The following is a 25,322-nucleotide window of genomic DNA, read 5'->3' on the forward strand; positions in this document are numbered from 1 at the left end:
GGAGAAGCATCAAGCGCCACTTTTTTTGCCAGGGATGTTAACTCTCCCTTAACATGCATCCAGGTTTTGACTAGAGGCTGCAGCTCAATGTTACAGCTGCTGCTTTTCATCCAGAAAGTCCTAGGTTCATTCTTCTAGGGCAGAGCTTCCCAAACTTATTTGGCCCCTTTTCCAATTATTATTTTTTTACTTTGCACCCCCTGGAAATCTACCTTCTTTAAGTGAACAAACAGAAAGATGCTGTGACAAATTTGCCTTCTTTTATGTATCTCTGTTTCTACCTACATCCTACAACATAATAAAGAAAATGTTGTTGTAAATATGACACCTTGAAGCTTGGAATTTTAAACTTATTTATTAAAATCAACCATAGTAACATTTGCATTACACACAGGGTTCGCCCAAGCCCAGGAAAACCCCTTGCCTCCAGCAGGACCACTGGATCCACGGGAGGCCTTGTCGTTGTCCTGCAGCAGTGCCCAACCTGGCAGTCAATGTCATTATACAACAGAGGCATGTGTATGGACGGGTTTTCCAAATTTTCTTCTCTTCTCTTCTTTATGCTTCCCCCGCCCCCTTATTTTTATTCAACGCCCCCCAACTGAACCTGAGGCTACTGCTGCCCCTCTAGATCATCCCAGAGCCCCTCAGGGGGCAGTAGCGCCCACTATGGGAAAGACTGATCTAAGGTTACCAGTTAAAAGATTCAGGTAGCCTGTGTCATGAGAGGCCTCTGCCGGAGTCCCTGGAGCAGTTAGATGAGCAAATAGTCTGAACTGGTGTAAAGCAGGTTTCCAGTGTGGTAAGCATCGGACAAGAATTTAAACACAAATTTAAATGATGATGATAGTAAATTGAAACATGCTCTTGGGCCGAATTTGCATTAGTTGAGTGTGTAGGCCTAGCACAGGAAGGAAGTGGTGGTATAAACTGTGTCAGCACTGACTTCTGAGTAGGAAACATTTCCCACATAATTGTTTAGCAGAGACCATGAGCATTACCAGCAAATATATTTTGTAAAGAGCCAGTGTGGTGTAGTGGTTAAGAGCGGTAGTCTCGTAATCTGGGGAACCGGGTTTGAGTCTCCGCTCCTCCACATGCAGCTGCTGGGTGACCTTGGGCCAGTCACACTTCTCGGAAGTCTCTCAGCCCCACTCACCTCACAGAGTGTTTGTTGTGGGGGAGGAAGGGAAAGGAGAATGTTAGCCGCTTTGAGACTCCTGAAGGGGAGTGAAAGGCGGGATATCAAATCCAAACTCTTCTTCTTCTAAAGATTTATACACTACTCTTCATTACAGATTCCATGGAATATTGCTGAGAAGTCAGCAATTTCTATATACGACAAGTGCTCAATGCAATTTGGAATTCCTTCCCAGCACCATTTTGTAGAGTTTTTAAGGGGAGGATTCATTTTCAGGGTGGTGTGGGTATAGAATGGGTAACTGAATTTTAGTCTGCTTTGGAAACCCAAAACGTTGCACTACAAGCATTCCAAGCAAGCTGTGGCAACGTCTGTGAAGGCATCACAGAAACACAACTGTTCTCTCTGTGGCATGAAAAGCTGCTCACACCACTGTAGTTTATCTGGTATCTGTGGGTCGAGGTTTGGCCACCCAGCTGCCTCTCTAATGCCACCAGCCACATTCTACCATCATCTTATTCAGAGGCTGCAGTGTTATCTTGCCTATTCTAAACAGTTGCAGGTCTAGGGTTACGGAGATGTCTGCTTGCCCATTGTGTCTGAAAGCTGTGTGCTGTGGTTTTCCCGATTATAGAACATCTCTCTCATCTGCAGCGTTCCAGGATGTCCATTGTGTGATCAGAAACGGTGCTTATTTTCTACGACATTGCAAGACCTCTAAGAGAGTACCTATTCCTTTAAAGTCTGTGATCCTGATCAACTCTGTACCTAACAGAGATGTGCATTTCTGTGGTAAAAAAATACAAACTACATGCACTAAAAATACATGCACTTAAGGCACTACAAATTCTGTGTCAAGAAAATGAGAATTCTGAAAGCTGCATGCCTTTGCTTCGTAACATATTCTGTCTTTTGCTAATCCTGGCACCAGCAGACCCCAGGAAGCAACAGACTTCCAAAAATTCACCACATATTTCTGCTGCCCCCCCCCCCCAGCCGATCTTCGTGGCTTTAAGTCCACATTTTGTTTTTGAGGTACAGTACTTCCACAGGATGGTGGGATGCCCAGTTGAGTCAAACGAAGTGGTTTGTGGCAAGCAGGGTTGGGAGGAACCTAGCCCATGCTCACCTGGAATTCGGTTTTCCTTGTATTTGCTTATTTTGTGTTGCTAGTAGTAAATTACAACTTGTTTCTCTAAGACCATGAAGCAAGAGGAAAGTGCAAGTGGTGCAATAGCTCAAAAGTATGGCATATTCTTGGTGGTCCTGGGATACAGAATTTGCCTTCTTCCATCCTTATGTTTCCAAATCAATTTATACTTTTGATTTCCTTGAATTGCATGAATTCACAATATATTTGCAGCGACTGAATGGCAATATCGGAACAAGTTTGCTTCCTTGGTGTAGTCACTTAAGAAATAAAATAAACCCTCTCTTAAGCATTCGCCTAATATTTTTATTGACAAAAGTGTTTTATGTTAATGAGATTGTCTTGCCTTATGCAAAACAGAGGTAAGCCCAAGATATCAAGGAACTCAGTGACAGCAGCTATGCGAGAAAGACTATTTCCAAATCCTGCTCCTTGTTTGCAGTAACTGACAGCCCTAAATAAACCAATATTTAATTTCTTCTGGGCTGCATCCAGTTGTGTGTCTTTGTTGACAAAAAATTTTTTTTGTCCTCTGCACACCCCTTCCCATCTTCTCTGGAGAGGTGGGGGAGGGAGAGAGAGAGACACTTTGGGAAAGCATGGGAGGTGGCCTGGGGAGCTGTGGGAGAAAGGAGAATTCAGTGAAAGTGAATGGAAGCCTCCAAAGGATCAGTGAGCTTTCCATATAGGGAGGGAAACAATTGTGTATAACCCCCTGAAGTTGGGGTAGGCAACACGGTGCACTTCAGGTGTTGTAGACCATAGTTCCCATCAGACCCCCCCCCCCAAACATGGCTAAAGATGATGGAAGTTCCATTGACTTTCACCATCCTTGATCACTGGCCAAGGTGGCTGGAGCTGATGGGACTGTAGTCCAACAACATCTGAAGGGTGCAGTGTTGGCTACCTCTGCTCTAGAGCCACTTGCAGCTCATTTGCTTAAGGCAAAAACGATTCGGTGGCCTATGACAGATAATATCCCTATAAATTTGGAAACATGAATGCTATGTTGATTTCTAATTCTTCTGAAAATTGATGACCTTTCAACTTAATCAGATGTTTGTTTGGGTTGATAAATAAACCCAGATCCCATACCCATATATTTGCAGATCATGTTCAGCTGGCTAGTAATACAATGCTGCTTGCAAAGGGAAAGGTCTCATTGTTCCATTTCTTGGAGGAGGGGGGTGGGAAAGTTATTTAAAAAGAAAACATGAACAAACAAGAACCCTTGGTGTGATCTCTAATGTCAGTACTTCTCAAAGCACACCCAATAAAATCAATGGATCTGCTCTCCATATGACTTGGGAGATCATACTATCATGCCTGCCTGGAAGTAAATCCTACTGCATACAAGGGAGTTTACTCCCAGCAAGATGAGCGCCGCAACCCCAGAGTCGGTCATGACTGGACCTAATGGTCAGGGGTCCCTTTACCTTTTAAGTAAGGTTAGAGCTGCAGCCTTAAAAATAACCAGCTGCCTTAATTTAAACCACCTGAATGGCAAACACTTGAAAATACTGTGTGTGTGTGGAGGAAACCCAACATACCTAAAAGAGGCCATTTTTGTTTTGCCTTAGTATTGCCCCCCCATGGCAATCAAAACATAAACAAAGCCCCCCTGCATGCAACCAAAACAGACAGAATAATGGAAATGTAAACCATGACACAAAACATGCTTTCATTTTTATTCACAAAACAGCCTGAATCGCTAGAACATTACAAACAGCCTTTCAGTTAGTGATGGTCAGAAAGCAGGGAAACAAGGGCTTTGAACAGAAGAAAAAGACTCATATATGTTTCCAACAGGGGTTCTGCAATAGCTTTATATCTGAATTCCAGTAATGTTTTTCTAAAAGAGAATAATTGCAGTTAATTCCAGGTTTATTCTAGTGTGCAATTCTTCTTAGTCTAAACTTAATTATTATTTTGCTTTGCTTTAAAAACTTGCCAGTTTTGCAGTACATTTCCACTTTTTCATACCAAACATTTTGCTGATTAAACCTTAATCTTATGTGTATGTTAGGGAAAGGGAAACTACCTTATTTTAAACATATTCTCATTTATAAACATGAAGTTGAGCGATTCTAGAAACTAGCCACACTATTTTTCTTTAATGATGGAAATTAATCAAACAAAAATATGAATGAATAAACAGCTGTGCTAATTACAGTAGTGCTTATTAGTAACTAGATTTAAAAGGTTACTGTAAATTTACATTCTCTACACAAAAACTGCATCTTCCACACATAAACAACATCAACACCAAAACACAGGAAAATAAATTGATTGTCCATACTCTATAATGTCTTGTTACTTTATGGATTCTTTTAAAAAAATTATTTGAAAAGCAGTTAATGTTTGTTTTTTACTAGTACTCGAAGATGTTAAACAAATGCCAAAAAAATTATAAAAACAGGAATGAAATCTGCGAGAAAATTTTTTTGGTTCTAAAGGAGACAGAGGCGCATCCATTCATTTCCGCCCAAAAAAGGCCTTGCCTGAGACAACACAAGCAAGCAGTGACATTGCACTGGATGACAGAGCTTTGGGATTCTTGTTCCTACTGAAACCACCGGAATGCAGCGCCTGTAGGAAGCATCACTTTCTGCAGAGACAGAAGAGAACAGAACAGGGACACATGATGAGCAGGGAGGAGAAGAACAAGCCCCGGGCAGAGTCAGCAGCTTTGCGCCTTTTAAGGAAAGTCCAGAACATTACACCACACACAATGCCCTGCCATTCAGCTGCAGTGTGGCTCTTCTTCAACGCTAACCTTACACCATTACATATTTGTAATTTCAATTACGGTGTCCTCCCCTCCCAAATCTATTTTTCCAACTTTCTGCTCCTGCAAAAGACATATTTACAACTTCACATCTTCTCTATTTGCAATTCTTCATGGTACCCAGTAGTCTCTTGTGAAACCTTTTGGCCCTTTGGCCAAATGCTTTTGCTGTATACAGCCTAAAGAAGTGGCAAACTGCTCTTTTCATACTTTCAAATGGTACTTTTTGGCAGGGTGTGGGGAGAGAGTGGTCTGAAGTCTCTTCCTCATGTCATGCAGAGTCCACCAAGAATAAACCACGATTCCCTACTGACCATTCCAATAGCACAGCAAATGCCTATTGTGATGAAGGGACTCGTGGCTGGCAGTTAAATGCTCAGGAGATACTTGTGCATGTTTATTGTGCTTGTCACTTTGTCAGTCACATGCATACATATCCTTACCCCTATTAACAGAGAGCTTCAGGGATGCACATTAATCTCCCCCAAGAGTTGCAACTTCACAATCTGGAAGGAAGAGTGGTAGGACAGGACTACCTATCTTTTAAAATTGACTTCACCATGCTGTGGCGTGCAACCTTTCCTGCTACTGTAAGCAAGCCAGGAGGGAGAAAGGGAGAAAGGGAGAAAGGGAGAAAGGGAGGGAGAAAGAAAGAAAGAAAGAAAGAAAGAAAGAAAGAAAGAAAGAAAGAAAGAAAGAAAGAAAGAAAGAAAGAAAGAAAGAAAGAAATTTCTTGAACAAAGCTAACAGGAGAATGGGGTCTGCTGGAATGAAAAGCTTTGCTCATTTAATTACCAAAGCCTCCAGGAATGTGCTTGGTTGCTGTTGTTGAGGTTTGGTTTCATTGGTTACTCAAGACGCATCTCAAAAATGGGGCGGGGAGGGAGGAGGCATTATCTGTGGCTGTTTCACAATGGTAGAATTCCTTCTCTCTGGCCAAAGCATGAGTATCTTCCAGGAGCACTGTAATATTTCCTGTTATTGAGATATTTATCTTCAAGCCATTTGGCATGTTATTTTGATGTGTCCATTTTATGTCTCTGGGTATAAAACTATGGAGGCTAGAGCTACACAGAAACTTTGATAGGCTAGGAATGGCATTGTGTGGGAAGAAGCTCTCCTTCCCAATGCAAGGCTGGCAACACAATTTAGTATTTTATTGGCTCGCTTGTTTTTCAGACACAAAGGAGGGGAAAGCCGAGGAAATTGCCACCAACCTGTCCAGCCATGTGATGAGAACTTTAAAAAGCCATAATATAAAGGGACTCATTGTTGACTTTTTAAACACAGCACCATTTCATCCATGACTGGTGGCGAAGGGAAGGATTTATCCATCCCTCTGCTTCAGGTCTTCTTAATATTGCTGGCTGGAAGATTTAGTCAGTGTCCCCTGACTAAAAAGGTCGTATAGACTAGGCAGTAGAACTCAGAATATGTCTTAGTCCAGAGCGACTTGCAATAAAATAACTTATCATACAAAAATGCTAAAGAAAATACCAACTGGGCTTCCCTTCCCTTTTAATCATCGCCATCTTGCTTTTCTACTTTATAAAAAACACTATCTTTTGAAATAATAAAGACAGAGGAATGAATGAAATACCACTTCCAAAACCGATACATAGTTTTGGAAGTGGCATTTTATTCATTCCTCTGTCTTTATTATTTCAAAAGATAGCAACTGTTTTAGTAACACCTTTAAAATATGTGTTTTATGAATGTTCTTGAAGTGGTAAAAGATACCACTTGTACATGCCATTAATGGAGTATCCGGGAATTGCCACTTGGAGCAGTGGGCACTGCCTTTATGTGTCATTTCAAAGAATAAAAAATGATGGAGGCAGGCAGGGCAAGTGTAGTGGAAATGGTCTGAACAAGCTTTTGCTGTCCTGAAAAAAAGTGCAGCAAATGTGCCATTGAAAACATTTCTGCCACACATTATGTTTGTCTCTGTCCTGAAAGACTGCCAAAGCAACAGGGAATCAATCATTGATCCATGCAATAAAACATGCAGATATTTCATAACAGCTAGCTTGGGCCTGATAAACTTGTGGCCTGGTCTTATGCATTTGTACTTGGAAGTCATTTCTGCTGAATTCATCTGGGACCAAACTCCTAACTAAACATGTTCTGGGTCACAGCCTAAACCTATTATCTATAGCGTAACATTCCTCTTAGGAAACAGATTGCCCAAAAGCCAACATTTTGGTTGCACTTATTAAAGGTGCCCCTCATCAGAGAAACACAAGTGATATTTATGAATGATTCTGATTCCAAATCAACAGCTTTGCCCCACAATGGTTGCTACTCGAATCCTGCACATTGTTGGCATTTACCAGCTGGTGAACCTGAAGGGACAGAAAAGGATGCTTATTTCTCACTAAGATGAGCCATTATGAGTTGTTCAGGAGCATTTCCTGCTGTGAGGAGCTCTTAGGTTCAGTTTGCTGTTGGAACACAACTCTTTGACAATGAGCCAGGTTTCCCCGTGCCTGCAGGGTTAGCCTGACCTGTCACTGAAACACACACACACACACACACAGAGAGAGAGAGAGAGAGAGAGAGTGTGAGAGAGAGAGTGTGTGTGTGTACTGGGAAATAATCACATTTTAACCTTCACATGCTTGCCTCACAAATTTGGAGAGTCCATGAGAAAACAGCAAAGCAGGTCTTGGAGAAGGCAATTTCTGAAAGGATATTTAAAATGACCTGGAGCAGGTCCTCTGCCATTGTTCTATTTGTCCCGAGTGTTCCAGATGCAGCACAGCTGACTTCCCCTTCCGCTGTTCCGGATGTCAGATGCAAATGGGCTGGGCAGCTGTTCCCATGTCTACTGGCAGAGCAGGGCTGATTTCCTTCTTGCTGCCCATGAGTCTGGCCCTAAACCACCCTTGCATATTAATACGGGGGGGGGGGAGCCTCAGCTGGAGAGCTGTGGAAATCGGAACAATCACCGAAGCCCAAGTCTCCAGGATTAGAAAAGGAGGCAGGAGGAACAGGTGGGGGGGGGGTACCTGCCAGCCTTCTTCGGCATGAATACAGATGCAAATGCCAAATTTAACTCACAGGGCAGCACACTTTTAATCTTTTTGCATTGTGCTAGCTAAACCACTAAGCCTTGGGCTTGCTGATTGGAAGGTCAGAGGTTCGAATCCCCGCAACAGGGTGAGCTCCCGTTGCTCGGTCCCTGCTCCTGCCAACCTAGCAGTTTGAAAGCACACAAAAAAATGCAAGTAGATAAATAGGTACCGCTCCAGCGGGAAGGTAAACGGCGTTTCCGTGTGCTGCTCTGGTTTCGCCGGAAGCAGCTTAGTCATGCTGGCCACATGACCCGGAAAAACTCTCTGTGGACAAACACTGGCTCCCTCGGCCAGTAGAGCGAGATGAGCGCCACAACCCCAAAGTCGTCTGCGGCTGGACTTAACGGTCAGGGGTCCCTTTACCTTTTAATCATACTAACATCAATGATCTGTACAGAAACATGCAACATCCTTGCAAGCTGGCTTTTGAAACAGAATATTTACTTGGCATGAATAGGCATAAATGATAGCCTCCACATACAACTGCTGTGTATCTCTCAAGTTAACAGATGCTTTGAGTACCTTTGATGCCCTGCCTGTGGTATTTCAAAGGCATTGGCCTGCATCTTATTCAAAACAGACTGCTGGGTTAGATGGACCTTGGTCTGATCTAGCAGGGAGGGCTTGTGTTTTGGGGACTGGGAAGCAGGAATTGGAGACATTACATAATTGTAGTTATTTAATTTCTATCCCTTCCTTCCACCCAAAGGAGCTGAGGATGGCAGAAAACCAATGGCTGATATCCCTCCAGGGCAAATTGTTCAGCAGTGGGGAATTTCACCAGCTCGAGTGGGAGAAGAATATTTTTGCTGCCTGTAGGATAACAAGTTGTGTGGGACTCAGGAAGTCTGCTAAGGTGACGACTGAAAGATGGTGAGACATCAGAATGTGTTTGTCACTCATGTTAAGCAAGCAGGGTGGAAATCCTGCAGTGGGCTGTGTGTGACTGCAGATTACATAATCCTGCACAGATGATATTATTAATACTGAAAGGAGTCTAGACACAATTCTACTATGCCTTTGTTCACAGACCTGTGGACTATTATAGAAAGGGGAAGAGGGCTGTGCAAGGCATTTTAGATAGAACAAACTTTCCAGTTAAATTGGTCTGGCTAAAACAAATGTTATTTGTTAGTGATCCAGGATTCGTGTGAGTGAGACGGCTAGCGAGATCAGGCTGCGACTGTACAGGTTGCTTGCTACCACACAGCCTAAACTACATCACAGGGTTGCTAAGGGAATAAGGGGGACCACCTGCACCAAGATGAGCTCCTCAAGGGAAGTGCAAGAGACAGAAGGGATAAGCGACCCCAGCGTGGCTCAGTGGGTAGAGCATGTGACTCTTAATCTCAGGGTCCTGGGTTTGAGCAAAAGAGCCCTGCATTGCAGAGGATTGGACTAGATGACCCTCGGGTTGCCTTCCAATGCTAGAATTTTATGAATCAATGGAAGTACAGAGATGATCAACAATGCCTTTGAAGAAGTTTACAAAACTATGTTGCAGGAGATCCTTAAATGCAAGCCTGCTTTGCCACCTATCTGTATGGTATCTTTCTCAGCATCCAACTGGCCTACGCACCATGTTCCATTATCGAACAGGACAACTGAAATTACTGCGGGACACCCCCTCTTTCTTTCCCCTTTTTTTAAAAAAAGCATTCTGACAAAAATAACTTCAAATGAAAGACTAACATTTTATTTCCTTTTCACACTAACCATTAATATATATATAAAGCAGTTTCTATCTACTTATGCAGCCTCCTATCTCCTATGCATGCCCTCTCCAATGTCAGTCCCACTGTGTTCACTGGGGTTGCTCCCAGGAAAGTGCACACAGGATTGCAGCATTAGAGATATCAAAGACTGAGCAGGTTTCTCCTTACATTATTTTCATTTATCTCATATAAACCAGTAGCAATTAATTGTAGCTCAGAATACGCCTGCCACTGCTTGGGAGATGCTAGTCCTAACTCTCCCAAAATTAGAGTAGACTTGCTGTAAATGGAGCAAGTCCCATCATATAATGTGAAAGCGGTTTCATTTATTCCCATTTCCCAGTCAGCAAGAGAGACAAAAGAATAAACCAAGCTATAAAGCCTTCTACAGGTTCGCTGTCATTTAACTTCCCCCATAATGGAAAGAGAATGAGGGAAAACATAGCAGCCTACTATGCACTGTGGAATCCGTTTTCCCACTTTGGGTCTCTTTAGGAGAGATGGACTTTCCCCTTTCCCCTTTTCCAGATCACTGACTCAGCAAATTAGAACAGGAATATAATTTAGCAATATGGCAGTTTGGGAACGATACCAGCCCCTCATATCACCACCACCCAGACTGGTCCCCCCCCCCCAAGTATGCATTCCAATCTGATGCTAATTGAAAAACGTTGAATGTGGCTAATAAGAAAGCAAGTTATTACATTCTCTGTGCAATGTATTGCTGTCTTCATTGAGAGTGTGATGCCCGCAGCCTTCACTAACTTCAGAGAAAATAACTTAAGCAGCATAACCAGGAAAAAACCTGATTGCCCCTCTGCCCAATATCTACATTAAATGGAATTGAAGGGGTAGGTTCCCCCACCCCAGAAATTGAAGCTTTCCCCAAATTAGCCAGCTGCCTAACAAGAAAGGGTTGCAACCTGGAGAAGGGGCCTGTACCTTTCAAAGACCAGCAGAAAAGAGTTGTACAAACATGGGTGCCACATGCCTTCTCTCTCCCCCTTCACCACCAAATAAGGAACAGGGGGGGCAGGTCAAATGGCAAAGGAGACACAATACTTTGCTTCCCTCCATTCAATAAAAGCTAGCTAGCTTAGGCCCAAATATCAGCAGTGCATATTTTCTGTTTGTGCTTGCAATCATATGGGGCTCAAACCAAGTGGGTCAATCTCTTCAGCTTCCTCCGTTCTTCTTGAGCACTGCTTGGTGATGGGGGAGATCAGCTCTGCATCAGCCACAGAACCTAATTTTCAAAGCTACAGGATCCTTCTTTCAGCCGTGACCTGACAACTTTGCAACTCAGGAATAGCAAGGTGTGTCAACAGAACTGATCCATCACCTAAAGCAATTCTCAATCGGGACTGCATTGTTTATATGAAAGAGAATGGCAGAGCTACATGTTACATATGAATAATGATGGCTGCTGCTTCTATCAAAAAGCATTTTGGAAGGGAGCAATTTTGAGCAGAGATGCTTAACGCTTTCCAATGCATGCTACATTTCTCTAGCAAGTCCTCTCCCCGGCTCTACTGCTTTTTCTCCCATCAGGTTCCAAATATGTGTTTACATTTTGCAAACAGGCACCAGGAACCCCACAGAAGTGGGCAAGCACCCATGGAAGAGGTGATGAGTGTTTCAGAAGGAAAACAACAAGTATCAGAAGGGTTTAAGCATCTCTTCCCACTGCTTCTCCATTCTGGATTACCAGTATCAAGCTTCTCAACAGCCCCTGCTTTCCCCCCTACTGAAGCAGCAAACATCGTGGTTTGGTGCACACATGTGCATGTAACATGTAGTTCTGCCCAAAGGCTACTGCTTCACTACCTTGCCTGGCTTGCATTCAGCGCGGCTTGCATGTGGCACTGAATGCTATCCACACATAATGTCATATGTCAGGTGGGCAACCCGGCCCACTTGTCAATGTGGCTTGCAGAGAGTTGGAAGCTTTGGGATTTGGGGTCCTTGCCTCAAATCCCCAGTCCCCCAGCCTGCTCTAGTGCGAGTAATGAACAGCCCCAAACCTTTCCACATCTGGGAAAATGACCGATTAGCAAAGTAAAATTTATTCTGCGTCTTAAGATGCGCTAAACTTTCCTAAGATAATTTTCTTTACTGACAGCGTTGCATCCTTACCTTGATCTGCTTGCATTTCATATGCATCTGATTACTTGTCCTGTTCTTTCATTTGCCATCTTCCATGGCATGCCTGTCATGTTACTTCACTGTGTTTTGCTTTGTTTTTACCAAGAACCCCCTTTCAACTTACAAGGAAGACTGAGAGCTGCTAGGCACAGGTCTGTAATCTTTACTAAGTCACATCCCGTTGACAAGAAGCGTTTGCACCAATAAAAGCATTGAGTTTTCAAGAATCACAGCTGCTAGGCTAAGTCAAGACAGCCCAACGTCTGTGACAAGATACACCTCACCCCTCCCAAAAGGACTTCCAGTAAATAAAAACCCACTCAACTTGGCATTTTGCAGTTGGTAGTTGGGCTGGGGAAAAAATCTGCCCAAGACCTTAGAAAGTGACCAATAGTCAAAGTAGGTGGATCTGTACTCAGAAGCTTCATATACTAAACCTATAAAGTCAGAGTTTGTAATTGGTCAGTAGAGGTTTTGGAGAGGCCACAATGTCTTGACTTCACTCAGAGTATTAGCTTAGAAATGTGATTAGAACATTTTGAAATGAAGTTCACCTGCTAGAAGAAACCGCTGCAAATTGGTGATTGGCCAATGGTTAAGAAGAGGAGACATGTTCTCTCCCTGTGGTATAAAAGACTTTGGCATTAAGGCCTAGCTCTCACAAGCAGCAGTTGAAGTGATAAATCTTTGTCCAAACTGTACCACTTCTGATGCCTATGCTTCCTTACTGAAGTGGGGCAGAGAAACACCCATTTGTACAAAATGAGAACTAGTGCTGTGATGTGGTGAAGGAGCCAGAGCTACAAATCAGTCCCTGTTATTCAGCCAAGCTACCACTTAGGCAAGCCACTACGCATTTCTGAATCAGCCTCCCATTTGAAATATGAAGCCAATAATGCTCATCTACTTATAGTTGCTTGCCCCCCCCCCTTGCTACTTCCTGTGAAGGTGCCCGATGACGGTAAAAAGGGCATGCCAGAGAAGAGGCACTTTGGCGCAACCCTTATGATCACCTTCCCAGAAGGTGCCTGATGCACTGGCGCGACTTTTATGATGCTCAGGCACCTTCCCAGAAGGCACTTTGTTGATCATAAGAGGTCGCGCCAAAGCATCTCCGGGAGGAAGCAGCAGCAATGGAGGAGCAGGAGGAAGGGGCAAAGGTGGGGGAGCGAGCGAGCAAGCAGGGGTGGGCTGGGCATGGGGCATACCGGCACCTATTTTCTTAAGGAAAAAACACTGGTGAGAAGATAACAGAAATGGAAACACTTTGAACAATCAAAAGCATTATGTACATTATTATAATTACATGTAAAGTAGCATGTCAGGGTTCTAGAACAACCCCCACACTGTCATGCTAGTTTCAATGTCGGGGATTATTATTATTATTATTTTCCCCGTGGAGGAGTGTTTTAAGTCCTGTGAGATCTCAGATGCAGTCTGAGATAATGGAATCCAGAAACAGATTGAACACACCATCAGCTATTTGTGAGGAGTCTACAGAAGGCCCCAGAGAGCCACTCATATCATCACAGGAATGAGGGCCAATCTGAGAGTTTCTTTCCCAATTACTAATAATAATGGTCTGCATGTGAGAAGACTGAAGCCAAGTGGAATATAAAAGGTAAGAACTGCTAAGAGATTCAAACCCCTGACATTTCCACATCCAGTCCACATAAATTGGCATTGTGGTTCCACACAGAGCAGCTGAGGGGGAAGTATTAAGCTGCCTGACCAAACCCAATTACCTCCAGTGCAGCAGAAGGCTTCTTTTTAAGTTCCTCACATTTTCGGAATTTGCAAATCTGGTGCCCAGTTTTACGGTTCCTACAACTGCTGCACTGCTCGCAATTTATCCGTCTTCTGCAAGGAGGACACATGCCACACCGTTTCCGTTTCTTTTTCCCTGAATTGATGGCAGATGCCAATTCGTTCTGCATTGGGTACTCCGCTAAGCCAGCCATATGGAGTGCGCTCTCTGCCAGAAATACGCCAGCAGGGGTCATAATGAAAAGGCCAGGGTTGATAGGAAAAGCCCCCAGGTAAGGAAAATCAGATGGGCTGTTCATTGTCTCTGCAGCCGAGACGGCTTCCATGTCTGAGATGCCCGTCCCGTGGTCATTAGGCAGGGGAATGTGCTCCTGGACTACTCTTTTGAGCAGCTCTGTCGACTGAGCAAACTGTTGCAAGATGCTCTGTCCTTCTGCAGAAATATCTGATTTGCTCAGCATGTCGGAGATGCTTTTGTGCTTTGAGGTAGAATTGCTTTTATCCATAGTTGCTTCATTGCCGTTGGCGACGGGGGCACCTTTCTCAGAATGTTCACTTAATGAGCTGGTGCTACCAAAAGTGGAGTAGTGGGAGAGTGGTCGAGACTTCTTAAGACTTTTGTTCAAAGGTTCGCTTATTATCCCACTTTTGTTCCTCCTTTCTGAATTGACTGGCGGCTGAGAGTCATCTGGGTTCTTGTTTTTTTCCAACAGGCCTGGCTTGGAACTGGCGTCTTGATGAGAGCCAGTTTCGGACATCTTTTTTCTTAACAAAGAGGAGACCAGATAAAGCAGCAAGCCCACTCACGGTGGAAAACAACGCGAACAGTACCAATCACAAATGATGGCGGGGAGGGGGCAAGGTCCGTCTTCAGTGCACTTTCAAGGCCATTACAACACGTCCTGCAGTTTCATATACAACAGGTGCCTCTGAAAGTTAAAAAGGGAAGAGTGAATTAGAGAAGAGTTAGGTGTCTGCTGAAACAACTGCACCGTGTTGTTTTTCCACTCAGGCCCTCCCCTCGTGATAAAGTCAGCTCTGTCCTCATCACGACCATGAACCCAACCATATGGAAGACTACAACCACTGCCAAACCATTGGACCTGAAGGTATCCTGGATGGGAATGTGCCACTTCTACAGGTAGCTTAAGGATACCTTCCTATGCATGGTATACAACAACATTTTACTCAAAAGTACTCATTGAAATTAATGGACCTAATGTATTTAATATATTTATATATCTTTCTCCTAAGCTATCCCAGATGGCTTACAACATTAAAAAAACCCCACAGTATAAAATATAAACTAAAAAAAAGCCAAAGGGAAAAGGTTCAGTCAAAGAGCACATGATTTGCACCAAAAGGACCCAATATTAATTCCTGGCAGCTCCAGGTAGGGCTGGGAAAGAGACGCTACTAGTCAGTGTAGTCCAGGCTTGGCTCACCTGATGTTCTTGGACTCCAGCTCCCACGGCTCCAGAGTCAGCGATAATGGGAGTTGTAGTCCACCAACACCTGGAGGGTCAAAGGTTAGCCAGACTTCATGTAGCCAATACTGAGCTAGCTGGACCTATGGCCTGACTCAGTATAAAGCAGCTGTCTGTTTGCAATGTTTGCAATGCACCCCACTTAGAAAGGCAAAAAAAGCAGAAGTGTGATCCAAAAGAGCATAGAACAGGACTCCTGCACTGAAGGGTACAAGCTCATTGCATACAAAACAGCAGTCCAAATATGGAGCTACAAATATCTGGGTGTTTCCGCTCTTGAAACAAAAGCAACAGTCATAAAAGTAGGTTTGAGAGTAATACTGGATCCATTGGAGGGGGAGGCTGTGCAACCCTTATTCAGCCTTGCATTAATTTCTTCTCCTGCCTGGACTTCGAATTGGGAGCCAGGTGTGCAATTAAGGCAAACATACATGCCCATGACAACAGTGGTTCAGTCCTAGCTGCTCTCAGGACAGCAGAGAGCCTTTCATGGGCTCTATCTTAAGTAGGAATACACTGAGCAAAAGCTGCATGTGACATACCTTTTGATGCAAGGGACCTAGATGCTCAGGCTTGTTACTGATTTAATTATGCAAGCACATCCTATTTAAGTCTATTTGCAGAAACTCTCTTAACATTTTATCTCTCTAGCCACTTGGAGAACTGGTGTCCAAAGGCAGAGTGGCTACCGAGATAATGAAAATTAAAATGGCCGCTTCATAGATTTCATTTGCCCTGTGGACAAATGACAGGCGTATGTCTCCTCCCACCCACCCTGTTCCTTCTACCCATCAGGCACTCAGAATGCCATGAAACAGGTTGTGAGGCGGGAGAGGGAGGATTTGAGCAAACCTCTGAGGCTGCTTGGCACCTGTCTGGGTCCTGTGATCATGCAGATAATGGTGACTTGGCAAGCTGGCTTCTACAGATGCTTCCTCCATGCAGCTCACTCGCCCACCGCTTGTCTATGCCAATTGCTGGTGCTGCTGGCGCTCTCTGCTCTTGCTCTTAACAAATGACTGGTGGCTGAGGTTTGTTTGGATTTTCCCTCTATGTTTCTAACTGAAGAGTGAACCAGAGCTGCTCTCTTAAAGCCAAACTCACAGCCAAGACACAGCGACGGCTACTGGTGGTCAGCTTCTATGGCAGTGCTTTCTTGTGCTTGGCTTGGAGCTTTCTTCTATCTTCCTGATGATTATTACTAGCACTCCTCTGTGCCCCTCTCCATGTCCTAGAGATACACCTAGGAACAGCTATTAGCCTGGCTAGTTGTAACAACGACAGCTTCTATGGTCAAGGCACAGGGATAAGTCAACACTTCTCAGCATTTTCCTAGTCCACAGATCATGGTTCAGATTGAAACCTACAGATATCAGGAGAGGCTCCAAGTGTCACAACCACCTCTCATTCTTCAAAAAGCACAACTGCTGATAATCTAGACCGGGACGGTTAATACACATAGATCTGTCCAAATCAGAAATATCTCACTGATAAAAGCTTCTTTGTGGTGAAGCAGGACTAATGTGCCTTATGTTGCTTGTCAAGCTCATCCCAAGCCCACAGCCAAGCCCCCATCCTCCTCCCAGGCCATCCAAACTGTGTGAGCCCTGGAGGTCTTGCTGAGAAGCTGCTTGGCGTTTACACTTCAGTATACCAACCGAGAATCCTGGCAGGGCTCCACTCTCTGAATTCTGTCATTATTTTGTGCCAAAAGGGCCAGAAAGCCTTTGGATAACAAACCCGGGTTCCACTTGCGGCTCTACCACTCCACTTTCTAACAGACAGGAAATAAGGAAATACATCGCACAGTGTCCCTGTGTTGTAGAGTTTGTGGAGCCATTGGAGAACTGGAGGCAGCCAAGCCATGCCAGGTGTCAGAAAGGAAAACCAAAAGCAACACCCATCATCCTTCCAGTCCAGAGAGAAACGGCCCCATTGTTAGGGGATGGCCTGAGGGGCCCGTGTACCACACCATGGGTCTGACAGCAGCGGTTGCAGGAGTCAAGCGTGGAAGTAGCACTGCACCACCACTCAGCTATGTGGCCGCTGGGGAGGCCAAGGCTGCTGAACTCCTGTTCAGTGTCAAAACTCTGCCTCTTGTTTCAATTTCTAGCGATGATGTGTTTGTACAGGAAACAAATGGGCTGCTATTTTCTCTCTCTCTGCCCAAATTCAGTTCCCCTGGAAATGGAAACTCGTGGCAGAGTTCCCACCCATGGCATGCGGAGCAGCCTACTAGCCGTGGTAGCTGAGCTGACAGGCTGCCCTGTTTGGGGGAAGCCCTGCCACTGCCTGGGACTCTGCTAATAGTGTTGAGCTCCCTCCCTGTCTTGCCCCAGACAGCCTGTTCCATCAGCTTTCTCCTCCTTTACCCAAAGCTCCCCATCATCCTTCACCAGGTGCCAACTGAAAGTTTTTTGGTGCACAACATTAAGTAAGCTGCAAATATGTCATTTCCAAGGGTGGACCGGACAGAACCCTGTCAGTTTCTGCATAAATGTGTCCAAGGAAGAGATCAGTTTAAACGTGAAGAGGGGACAGGGGACACAGGAGAGTTCAGGGCTGCAGATTCATCACCTTGAGAATGGCAACAATGGATAGGGAACGAGCCCCAAACAGGGTGTCTACAGTGTCCTGTTGGGAACTGACTTGACTGAAATCATCCCTTTCCTCTCTTATGCCTTCTCTCCCCCATCTTCTCAAGACAGTGGTTCCAGCACAGAGATGCAGCCAAGCCAATGCTACCAATATGATCTGAGCTACTCAGTAGGATATTAATTAAGGAGAAGCATAATTTATTTAAATGTGCACCTATACTTACAAAGTAGCCTATGCAAATGTTACACATATCTGTGTGTATGGGCCTGTGCCCTGGATCTTTTAAGGCCTTAGCAACACCTCTAACAATAACAAACTAACAACAAAATGATGACCAGTGTCCCACACAGGCAGCTCCTTGCTGATCAAGTATTGCTCTCTGCATTTAGAGAAGGATTAAAACACACCCACATATCATGGCGAGAGAAACACACATTTGGTCCCAGAAGACTTGAGAGGGGCTGCCTGAGGGTGTGCTTGGCTTGGAGTTCCTCATGACAACATGCTAGGCCATGAGCTGGAATCCAAGGGAAAAGGAAACATGGGGAGAACAGCTGAAGCCGGGAGAAAATCCACCCGTTATCAGAGCTGCCAGAAAAATGGAATCCAGCCACTTCCGCTGGCATAAGGCAATTTTTGAGAGTTCCCTCTATGAGCTCAATATATCATTGCACAAACTGGCCAGAGGAACGGATTCTTATTAAGCTTCCCAAGTTCCATTCACACCTCAGGCAAAAAACTGAAGTTTAAAAAACATTTGCCTATGAACTCTATACTTTAAAAATTCTGCAAGGCCCAACCCTCAAATTTTGCAGCTGGATTTGACAAAGTCTGTAGGTATCAAAAAAATTACCTGCAATATTTTGGATAACTTTTGGAGATTTTTTTCTTCCTCCTTCCCACAGAAACCTCTCTCCCAATCTTTTTGTTGTTAGCAATTTGGAGGGTGAAGAATGAAATGAAGGGGGAAATAATTTTTCAGATTTTTCTCCACAGTTATATGGATTAAGTGGCATCTTCTTCCCACATGCCAGGTGGCTTCATGTTGAAGCTGGCTTCTGTGTGTGCTTACACAAAAATAATTTCCACTGAATTTCAAGAGGACTTACCTTAAGTTAGTGAACATAGCAGCCTTACAAAGCAATCATTGGTGTGTGTTTGATTTGTTTTGTACACACACACACACACACACACACACACACACACGTAAGTATGCGCTGGGCTGTACCTGTGGTCAATTAATGCTACACACATAATACTCTGTATTAATTCAGTATAGTCACCACAACCTGGTTTTGTGCTCTCCATCATTAATTCACTCAAAGAATGCTGACTCCACATGGCCTTGCTAACTGCCTTCGACTATTTACAGGATGCAGCACAGTCCCCCTTCATTCATTGCTTGTGTGAATGGATTATCATGGAATACTAGGGAGCAGGGTGGCACTCCGGGACCTGGTAGCAAGCTTGCTGCCTCGCCCTTATTTAAACATATGCATGTTCATGTGGTCATCTGCAAAGAAGAAGCCTACACATGGAATAGCTGCTTGTGGACAGGATTGTTCTTTGCAGACCACCATGCTGACATCTAGGGGCAGGGTTGGTTAGCTCTTGTGTGTTATCCCCTTCACATGTGACTGGGAGTGGCCGCCGGAACCATATAACACCAGTCCTAAAGGATCTTCATTGACAACCAGTGCGTTTCTGAGCACAATTCAAAGTGTTGGTGCTGACCTTTAAAGCCCTAAAAGGCCTCGGCCCAATATACCTGAAGAACCATCTGCAACCCCATAGCTCCAGCCTAGACACTAAGGTCCTCCTCCAAGGGTCTTCTGGTGGCTCCCTCACTGAAAAAGCAAGATAACAAGGAACCAGGCAGAGGGTCTTCTCGGTAGTTGTACCCCCTGTGGAACAACCTCCCATCAGATGTCAAGGAAATAAACAACTATCTGACTTTTAGAAGACATCAAAAGGCAGACCTGTATCAGGAAGTTTTTAACATTTGATGTTTGAGTGTGTTCTGGTGTATGCTGTGAGCCGCCCAGAATGGTAAAATTAATAATAGTAATATTGATGATGATGATGTAAAGAGTATTGCATGCCCTGTGGGGCTCAGAGGCCCCAAGACTGCATATAAAAGACAAAACTTCTGCTATATGATCACAGATCTCTCTCAGAATAAACTTTTCCAAGCTGTTGGATCTTTCTGCATCCACCAACCTCTGGTTCTGCCCACTGGATGTGTGAATCCACACAAGCCAAGGGGTTTTGATCACAGAATAATCAGTGGTGTAAACTTGTGAAGTGAAAGCTCCCCAGTTCTGTCCTCCAGTAGACCACACGCCTGAAATTAGTCCAGTGCCTTATTTAAGGTTAATCATTCGTCTGAGTCTTTGATCATAGTAATAATCTACCTTAGGATTTCAGCTTGAACAGAAAAGCAGCAGAAAGGTGGATGGTCTGTTCTCCTACGGACCACAGCAGATCGCCACAGGCTAAATTGTAATCCACGTGAAAGTCATCAACAAATCCATGGATCTGTCCCTGGAAATTGGAACACAGAAGAAAATGATAATTATGGCAGCAATCATGGAAGGGGGAAGAAATGCTTGTATGAAGCATTTGCTACTTATCTGCAGTGTGCAAAGGGCCAATTCCTAGTTTTTATTACTCACAGGGGCCTCACTCTCAAGGGTTGCCAACTTTTGAAGCATTTAAGTCCTGTAGTTGTCTGTTTCACAGCAGCTTGGTATCCAGACGTTAGTAGGTGATAATGTTTACTGCCATGCTATGAAAAGCTTTACCTGATGACTTCTGCAAATCAAACCTTTGTTTAAATACCCAGGAGCAAACCAGGCCATCTCCTCACCTTCATATTTCCGGGGGGGGGGGGGAGTAAGATTGTGCATTCTTTTTTTCAAATCATTATCATAATCTCAAACTCAAGAGGAGGAGCAATCACTCAATATTCCATGTTAAGGCAGCTACTGAACCCCCAAATAAGGCAGAGATCCCACAGTAAAGCAGGCAAAATTTAGATTTGTCCCACAAATAGTGCTGCAAAAACAGAATCAAAGACACTAGAACTTGAATGAAGGACAAAATATAGGTTAAACAAAGGTTACTGGTTACCTTTCCATCCAAGAGTGCTTTACCTCAAAGGAAGCTGGAGATAGCGGAAAGGAGCCGAATGATGGCTGTGGTGGATGGGATGGGGCACAAAAGAGGCCATATGGAGAGTTGAGTGCATAAAGGAAGGGTGGACAGAGAGAAGCAGAGGGAAGGATGAGAGTCACCAGTAAGCTGAAGGTCAGTCTACTGTTCATCATAGAATGACTGCTCAAAACATGGCCTGTTTCCTGGCTCCTCATCACATGAAGTGTCTCACACCAAATGATATTATACTATGTACTGCAGCCCTGTGTCCCTCAGTAGACCCTACCTGGACTGCTAGGATGTCACAGTTTAGAGAAAAAACTTACAGAGGGCCTAGATGCGGAAAGTTTATTTATACAAATTTCTGCAGCTTCCCCCATTTTGCTTCCCTCACAACAATTGTAGGTTTCATCTTAAATTACTAAAGGGGTTGTTGCAAATACCAGACTCCAGAAGCTGAATGATTTTAAAAATATACTAAAAAAAAGGGAAGAAGTAATAGTTCCTCCCCCCTGCTTTAAAAATACACCTAGAGAGCAGAACTGCAGCAATCTTACAGTGCCGATTCTAGGCATGTTTACTCAGAAGCAAGTCCACATGGCGCTTACTCCCAGGATTGCAGAACCTCCTCTTGAGGTTCTTTGTAGATGCTTTTGCACACAAATTTGGCAACTGGGGTCTAGTTGACTAGGGTTGCAACTGGGCTGCAGTTCATTATCGAGTTTGGTAGAAAGCGCAGGTGATAAACATGTTGGGGATGAGAGTCATTCATTCCCAGAAACAAGGGTTTCCAAAAGCCGCTTGAAGCTGGTTTGTTTACAACAGGTGCAAGGTCACTCTAAAGAATGTTCCTGCATATCTGTTTCAGTGCTGGACACAGAGAGATGTTTAGTCTGAACGCTGCTCTTGTGGTGTGAAGATGTGAGAGCGGCTCTGGCAGCTTTAGGGCTAGATGGAACCGTTTAAACTAAACCTCTATCAGGGAGGATAGATGGTTGTATCCTGTTGTAACTGTTATGCTTAAAGAACAACCGTAAAGAATTCTGTCTGTATTTGAATGTTTCCTGCAATTTATTTCTACGCTCCATGCTAGACCTGGATCTCCTACACGCTTGGAAGCTGCGTGATACTCTGAAGGGGCCTGGTACTTGGAAGTGTACTGGACCCAAAGATAAGGAGTTTGATTGCTTAAGAAAACTCCAACAGGTCTTGGGGCCCTGTCAGAGTCTCAAGAGGTTTTGGTTAACCCCGTAACTCCAACAAAACACACAAGTTTCTATGTATGTCACCCACTCCTTTGAGTGGAGCTGATATGCTGGGTGATGCCATATTTCCACACCTACATACTCCAACACGGTTGCATCACAGCTCGTGTTAGTGGGACTCAAGTCTCTGAGCATAAAAATGAGTCAGTTTCCACAGTTCTCGCTGCCAGATAGACTGCCTCTGCTACTCTACCGTGAGTCAGCTCAGAAGCTGTTGTGCAAAAAAGTTATAGCCACACACCTCACTCACACTTTCCCCTCCACTGCTATCTGTATTCAGTGAATGACTGCTGCGTTTGTCTGGAGGTTTGAGGCCAAACTAACATATTTCACCATGTAAAGGTCATCACCGCATAATAGTTGCATCCCCCCCCCCTTTTTGGACCCTAAAATCAGTCCCCAGAGCGTTCACCACATGATAGTCGCTGGGGTGAAAACGCCTTGTCAGTGGGCCATTTTGTTTTGCTCTGAAGTGCTTTGTTGTGCTCCACAGCATTTCCCCGCTTTTGTACATGAAAGGGTTCTGCTGCAGCCATTTCCCAGCCTCTTCCTGGGCCTGCCTGTGGGACATGCCTCTTGGCAGAGCCGGCCCTCGGCCCATGGAGGATGAGGCAGCCCTGCGTGGGAAGCAAAGGTGGCAGTGGCTGAGGAGGCCTTGCCCGACAGCTGGCGATGGAGGAGAAATGCAGCAGCAGCAGCAAGGTCTTGCCCGGAGGCGGGCAGCTGGGGCTCATGGATGTGCCCAGTGCCCAGTAACAGAGGGGTGCATGCCTGAGGCAGGGCCTGTGCAGCAAGCCCTACTTTTCCGAGTGGGGCTCATGGGGCAGGGTTAGAGCAGTGTTTTTCAACCACTGTTCCGTGGCACACTAGTGTGCGGCGAGATGTTGCCTGGTGTGCCGTGGGAAAAATTGAAAAATTCGAAAGATTTTTTTTTAAAAAATGTCAAATTTTCGCCCACCAGGCGGGTGCTGGACTGTGTCCACCCTATTTTCCATCCGTCCTGGGTGGGGATCAGATCGGATGGGATCGGATGAGAGCGGACAGGCGGTCCGCTCTCATCCGATTCCCCATAGAGAGCAGCGGGGCTCTGACATCTCCCTCTCCGCACACAGTGCGGAGACGGAGCTGTCATCCGCCGGCTCAGCGGGGATCAGCAGATCCGCAACGTTCGATTCCAGCCAGAATATCAGCTTTGTGTTCAGCCAAACAGGCCCAGGTTGCGCACTGAATAAAGTATTTTATAATTTTTCATATTTCTGTTTACTTACTATTTCATAATAAAGTAATTATAAAATACTTTCTTTGTGTTTATTTGATTCCTGTTCAAGAGAATTACTTTATATATAGTCAATATAGGCACAGAGTTAAATTTTTTAACATTTTCTAATGGTGGTGTGCCTTGTGATTTTTTTCATGAAACAAGTGTGCCTTTGCCCAAAAAAGGTTGAAAAACACTGGGTTAGAGACCTAGGCTAAACTATGCATTTACTGCATAATAGTTGCACCCCCTTTTTTGGAAAAGAAAAACCAGCATCAAAAATGCAACCATTACGTGGTGAAATACGGTATTTGGAACAGAGCAGCTACATTTATATTATCCACATGCCTGTCATGTTCACATATAAAGCAATGAAGACAAGAGGAGTCTGCTGGATCAAGTCAAGGGCTCCTCTAGCCAGCATCCTGTTCTCACAGTGGCCAATCAGATGCTCCAGTGGGAAACCCAAAAGCAGGGCCTGAAAGCAAGAGGACTCTCCAGCCCCCATGGCTTCCAGCAACTGATGCTCTGCAGCACTGCTGCCTCCGACTGTGGAGGCAGAGCTGCACACGGTGAAGAGTGCATGGGAGAGGGACGCAAAAGCCTCTCCCCTGCATCTTACCTCACAGCACCTTATTGTTTCTCAGAGTTTTCTCACAGCCTAGCTCAGCGTTGCTACTGGAGCAGGGCTGAGGGAGAGCGCAGGGAGCCAAGGCACAGAGGGCCTTTACCTTCCCTTTCCTCAAATGTTGCTTGCCATGTAAAGAACAGCTCCCACCTCTCCTACAAAGAGGCACATATATGAATGCCCCTTCATGTTGTGGCTGACCGACAAAGTCAAGGAGAAGCCACAGGGCTGCCTCAGTAGGCCTGGGCACGCCATCCAGAGCCCCCACGTCCAGTCAAGGCAAGGAGGGGAGGAGGGCTGAGGCTGCCTGTCCCGCCACTGACCTCCACATGTTGCCAGGAGTGCAAGAAGGAGTTCTCCTTGAGGAGATTAGGGCCATGGCCTTGTGATGTTGCTCCCTTCCATGTCCTGGCTGAATGCATGAACTGGCAGGTGAGAAGAAGGTGAATAAGCCTCTGAGCAAGGCTCCAATATCTGGCTTTTTTCTTTAATCTATCGCCTTAAAAACATGTTGAGTTATGTCAAACTGGGAACAGAAAAAAATCATTTTATTTTATCAGCTTTTGAAAAAAACTAAGGTTATTGTTGCTTTCAGCAACCAGCCATAATGACTCAATTAAAAACAACTAGCCCATAAACAGTAAAATCTCCTGTACTATCAACAGCAAAAGACAGACAACCAATTATCTTTATATGCCCATTTCACACACATGTGCTTGGGATGCGTGTCCTTTTTTGCCCCACCCTGGTTAGACTATTAATGCGCATTTGCCTTCTTCTTTTGACAATCTCCTGTGGTATCTTCTCTCTCCACCTCCCTTTCTGTCCAGGTTGTTGTTGTTAATTAAATATCTATACTGCCCTATCCCCGATGACTCGGAAGACGCAGCGGCAGAAGAATCTCCCACAGGATACACGGGGATCTAAAAAGCCAGAAGACTTCTGAGCTAGCCTGATCAAAATGGGCCCATGGGGTTCCACCACCAGGTTCCATCCTGACTAAGTCATGGTCTTCTGGGATGCCAGGCTCTGCCCAGTTAGGCTTTCCCTAGTCTATCCTAACTCCATCTCCAGGCCCACAATGACCCAATATCCAAGGACATATACTTTTTAAAATCAAAAGTTGTCTCTGCCCTTTAAGACTGAT

The 25,322-nt window shown here is 44.7% G+C and overlaps 1 protein-coding gene and 1 long non-coding RNA gene across 3 annotated transcripts; both read right to left on the reverse strand.

Annotated features, from left to right (window-relative positions):
• Nucleotides 1–3,955: 3,955 nt before the first annotated feature.
• Nucleotides 3,956–20,412, reverse strand: CXXC5 (CXXC finger protein 5). 2 transcript variants are annotated; one of them, XM_083519693.1, is made up of 3 exons: nucleotides 20,283–20,412; nucleotides 13,762–14,712; nucleotides 3,956–4,899 (listed from the first exon to the last, which is right to left on the reverse strand). In XM_083519693.1, exons 2-3 carry the CDS (start codon nucleotides 14,539–14,541, stop codon nucleotides 4,855–4,857), a joined length of 825 nt encoding a protein of 274 aa, XP_083375819.1. In that variant the 5' UTR covers nucleotides 14,542–14,712; nucleotides 20,283–20,412; the 3' UTR covers nucleotides 3,956–4,854. The 2 variants fall into 2 exon arrangements, with proteins under 2 accessions (XP_083375819.1, XP_083375820.1); XM_083519694.1 differs by lacking the exon at nucleotides 20,283–20,412 and adding an exon at nucleotides 20,089–20,266.
• Nucleotides 9,834–13,754, reverse strand: LOC310714519. Its single transcript, XR_014529861.1, has 2 exons — nucleotides 13,082–13,754; nucleotides 9,834–13,029 (listed from the first exon to the last, which is right to left on the reverse strand). It is a non-coding gene; the product is annotated as an uncharacterized lncRNA (long non-coding RNA).
• Nucleotides 20,413–25,322: the final 4,910 nt, after the last annotated feature.

Source organism: Podarcis liolepis, assembly GCF_965112155.1.
Source record: "Podarcis liolepis genome assembly, chromosome: 8".
In the NCBI taxonomy this organism is placed as follows: Eukaryota; Metazoa; Chordata; class Lepidosauria; order Squamata; family Lacertidae; genus Podarcis; species Podarcis liolepis.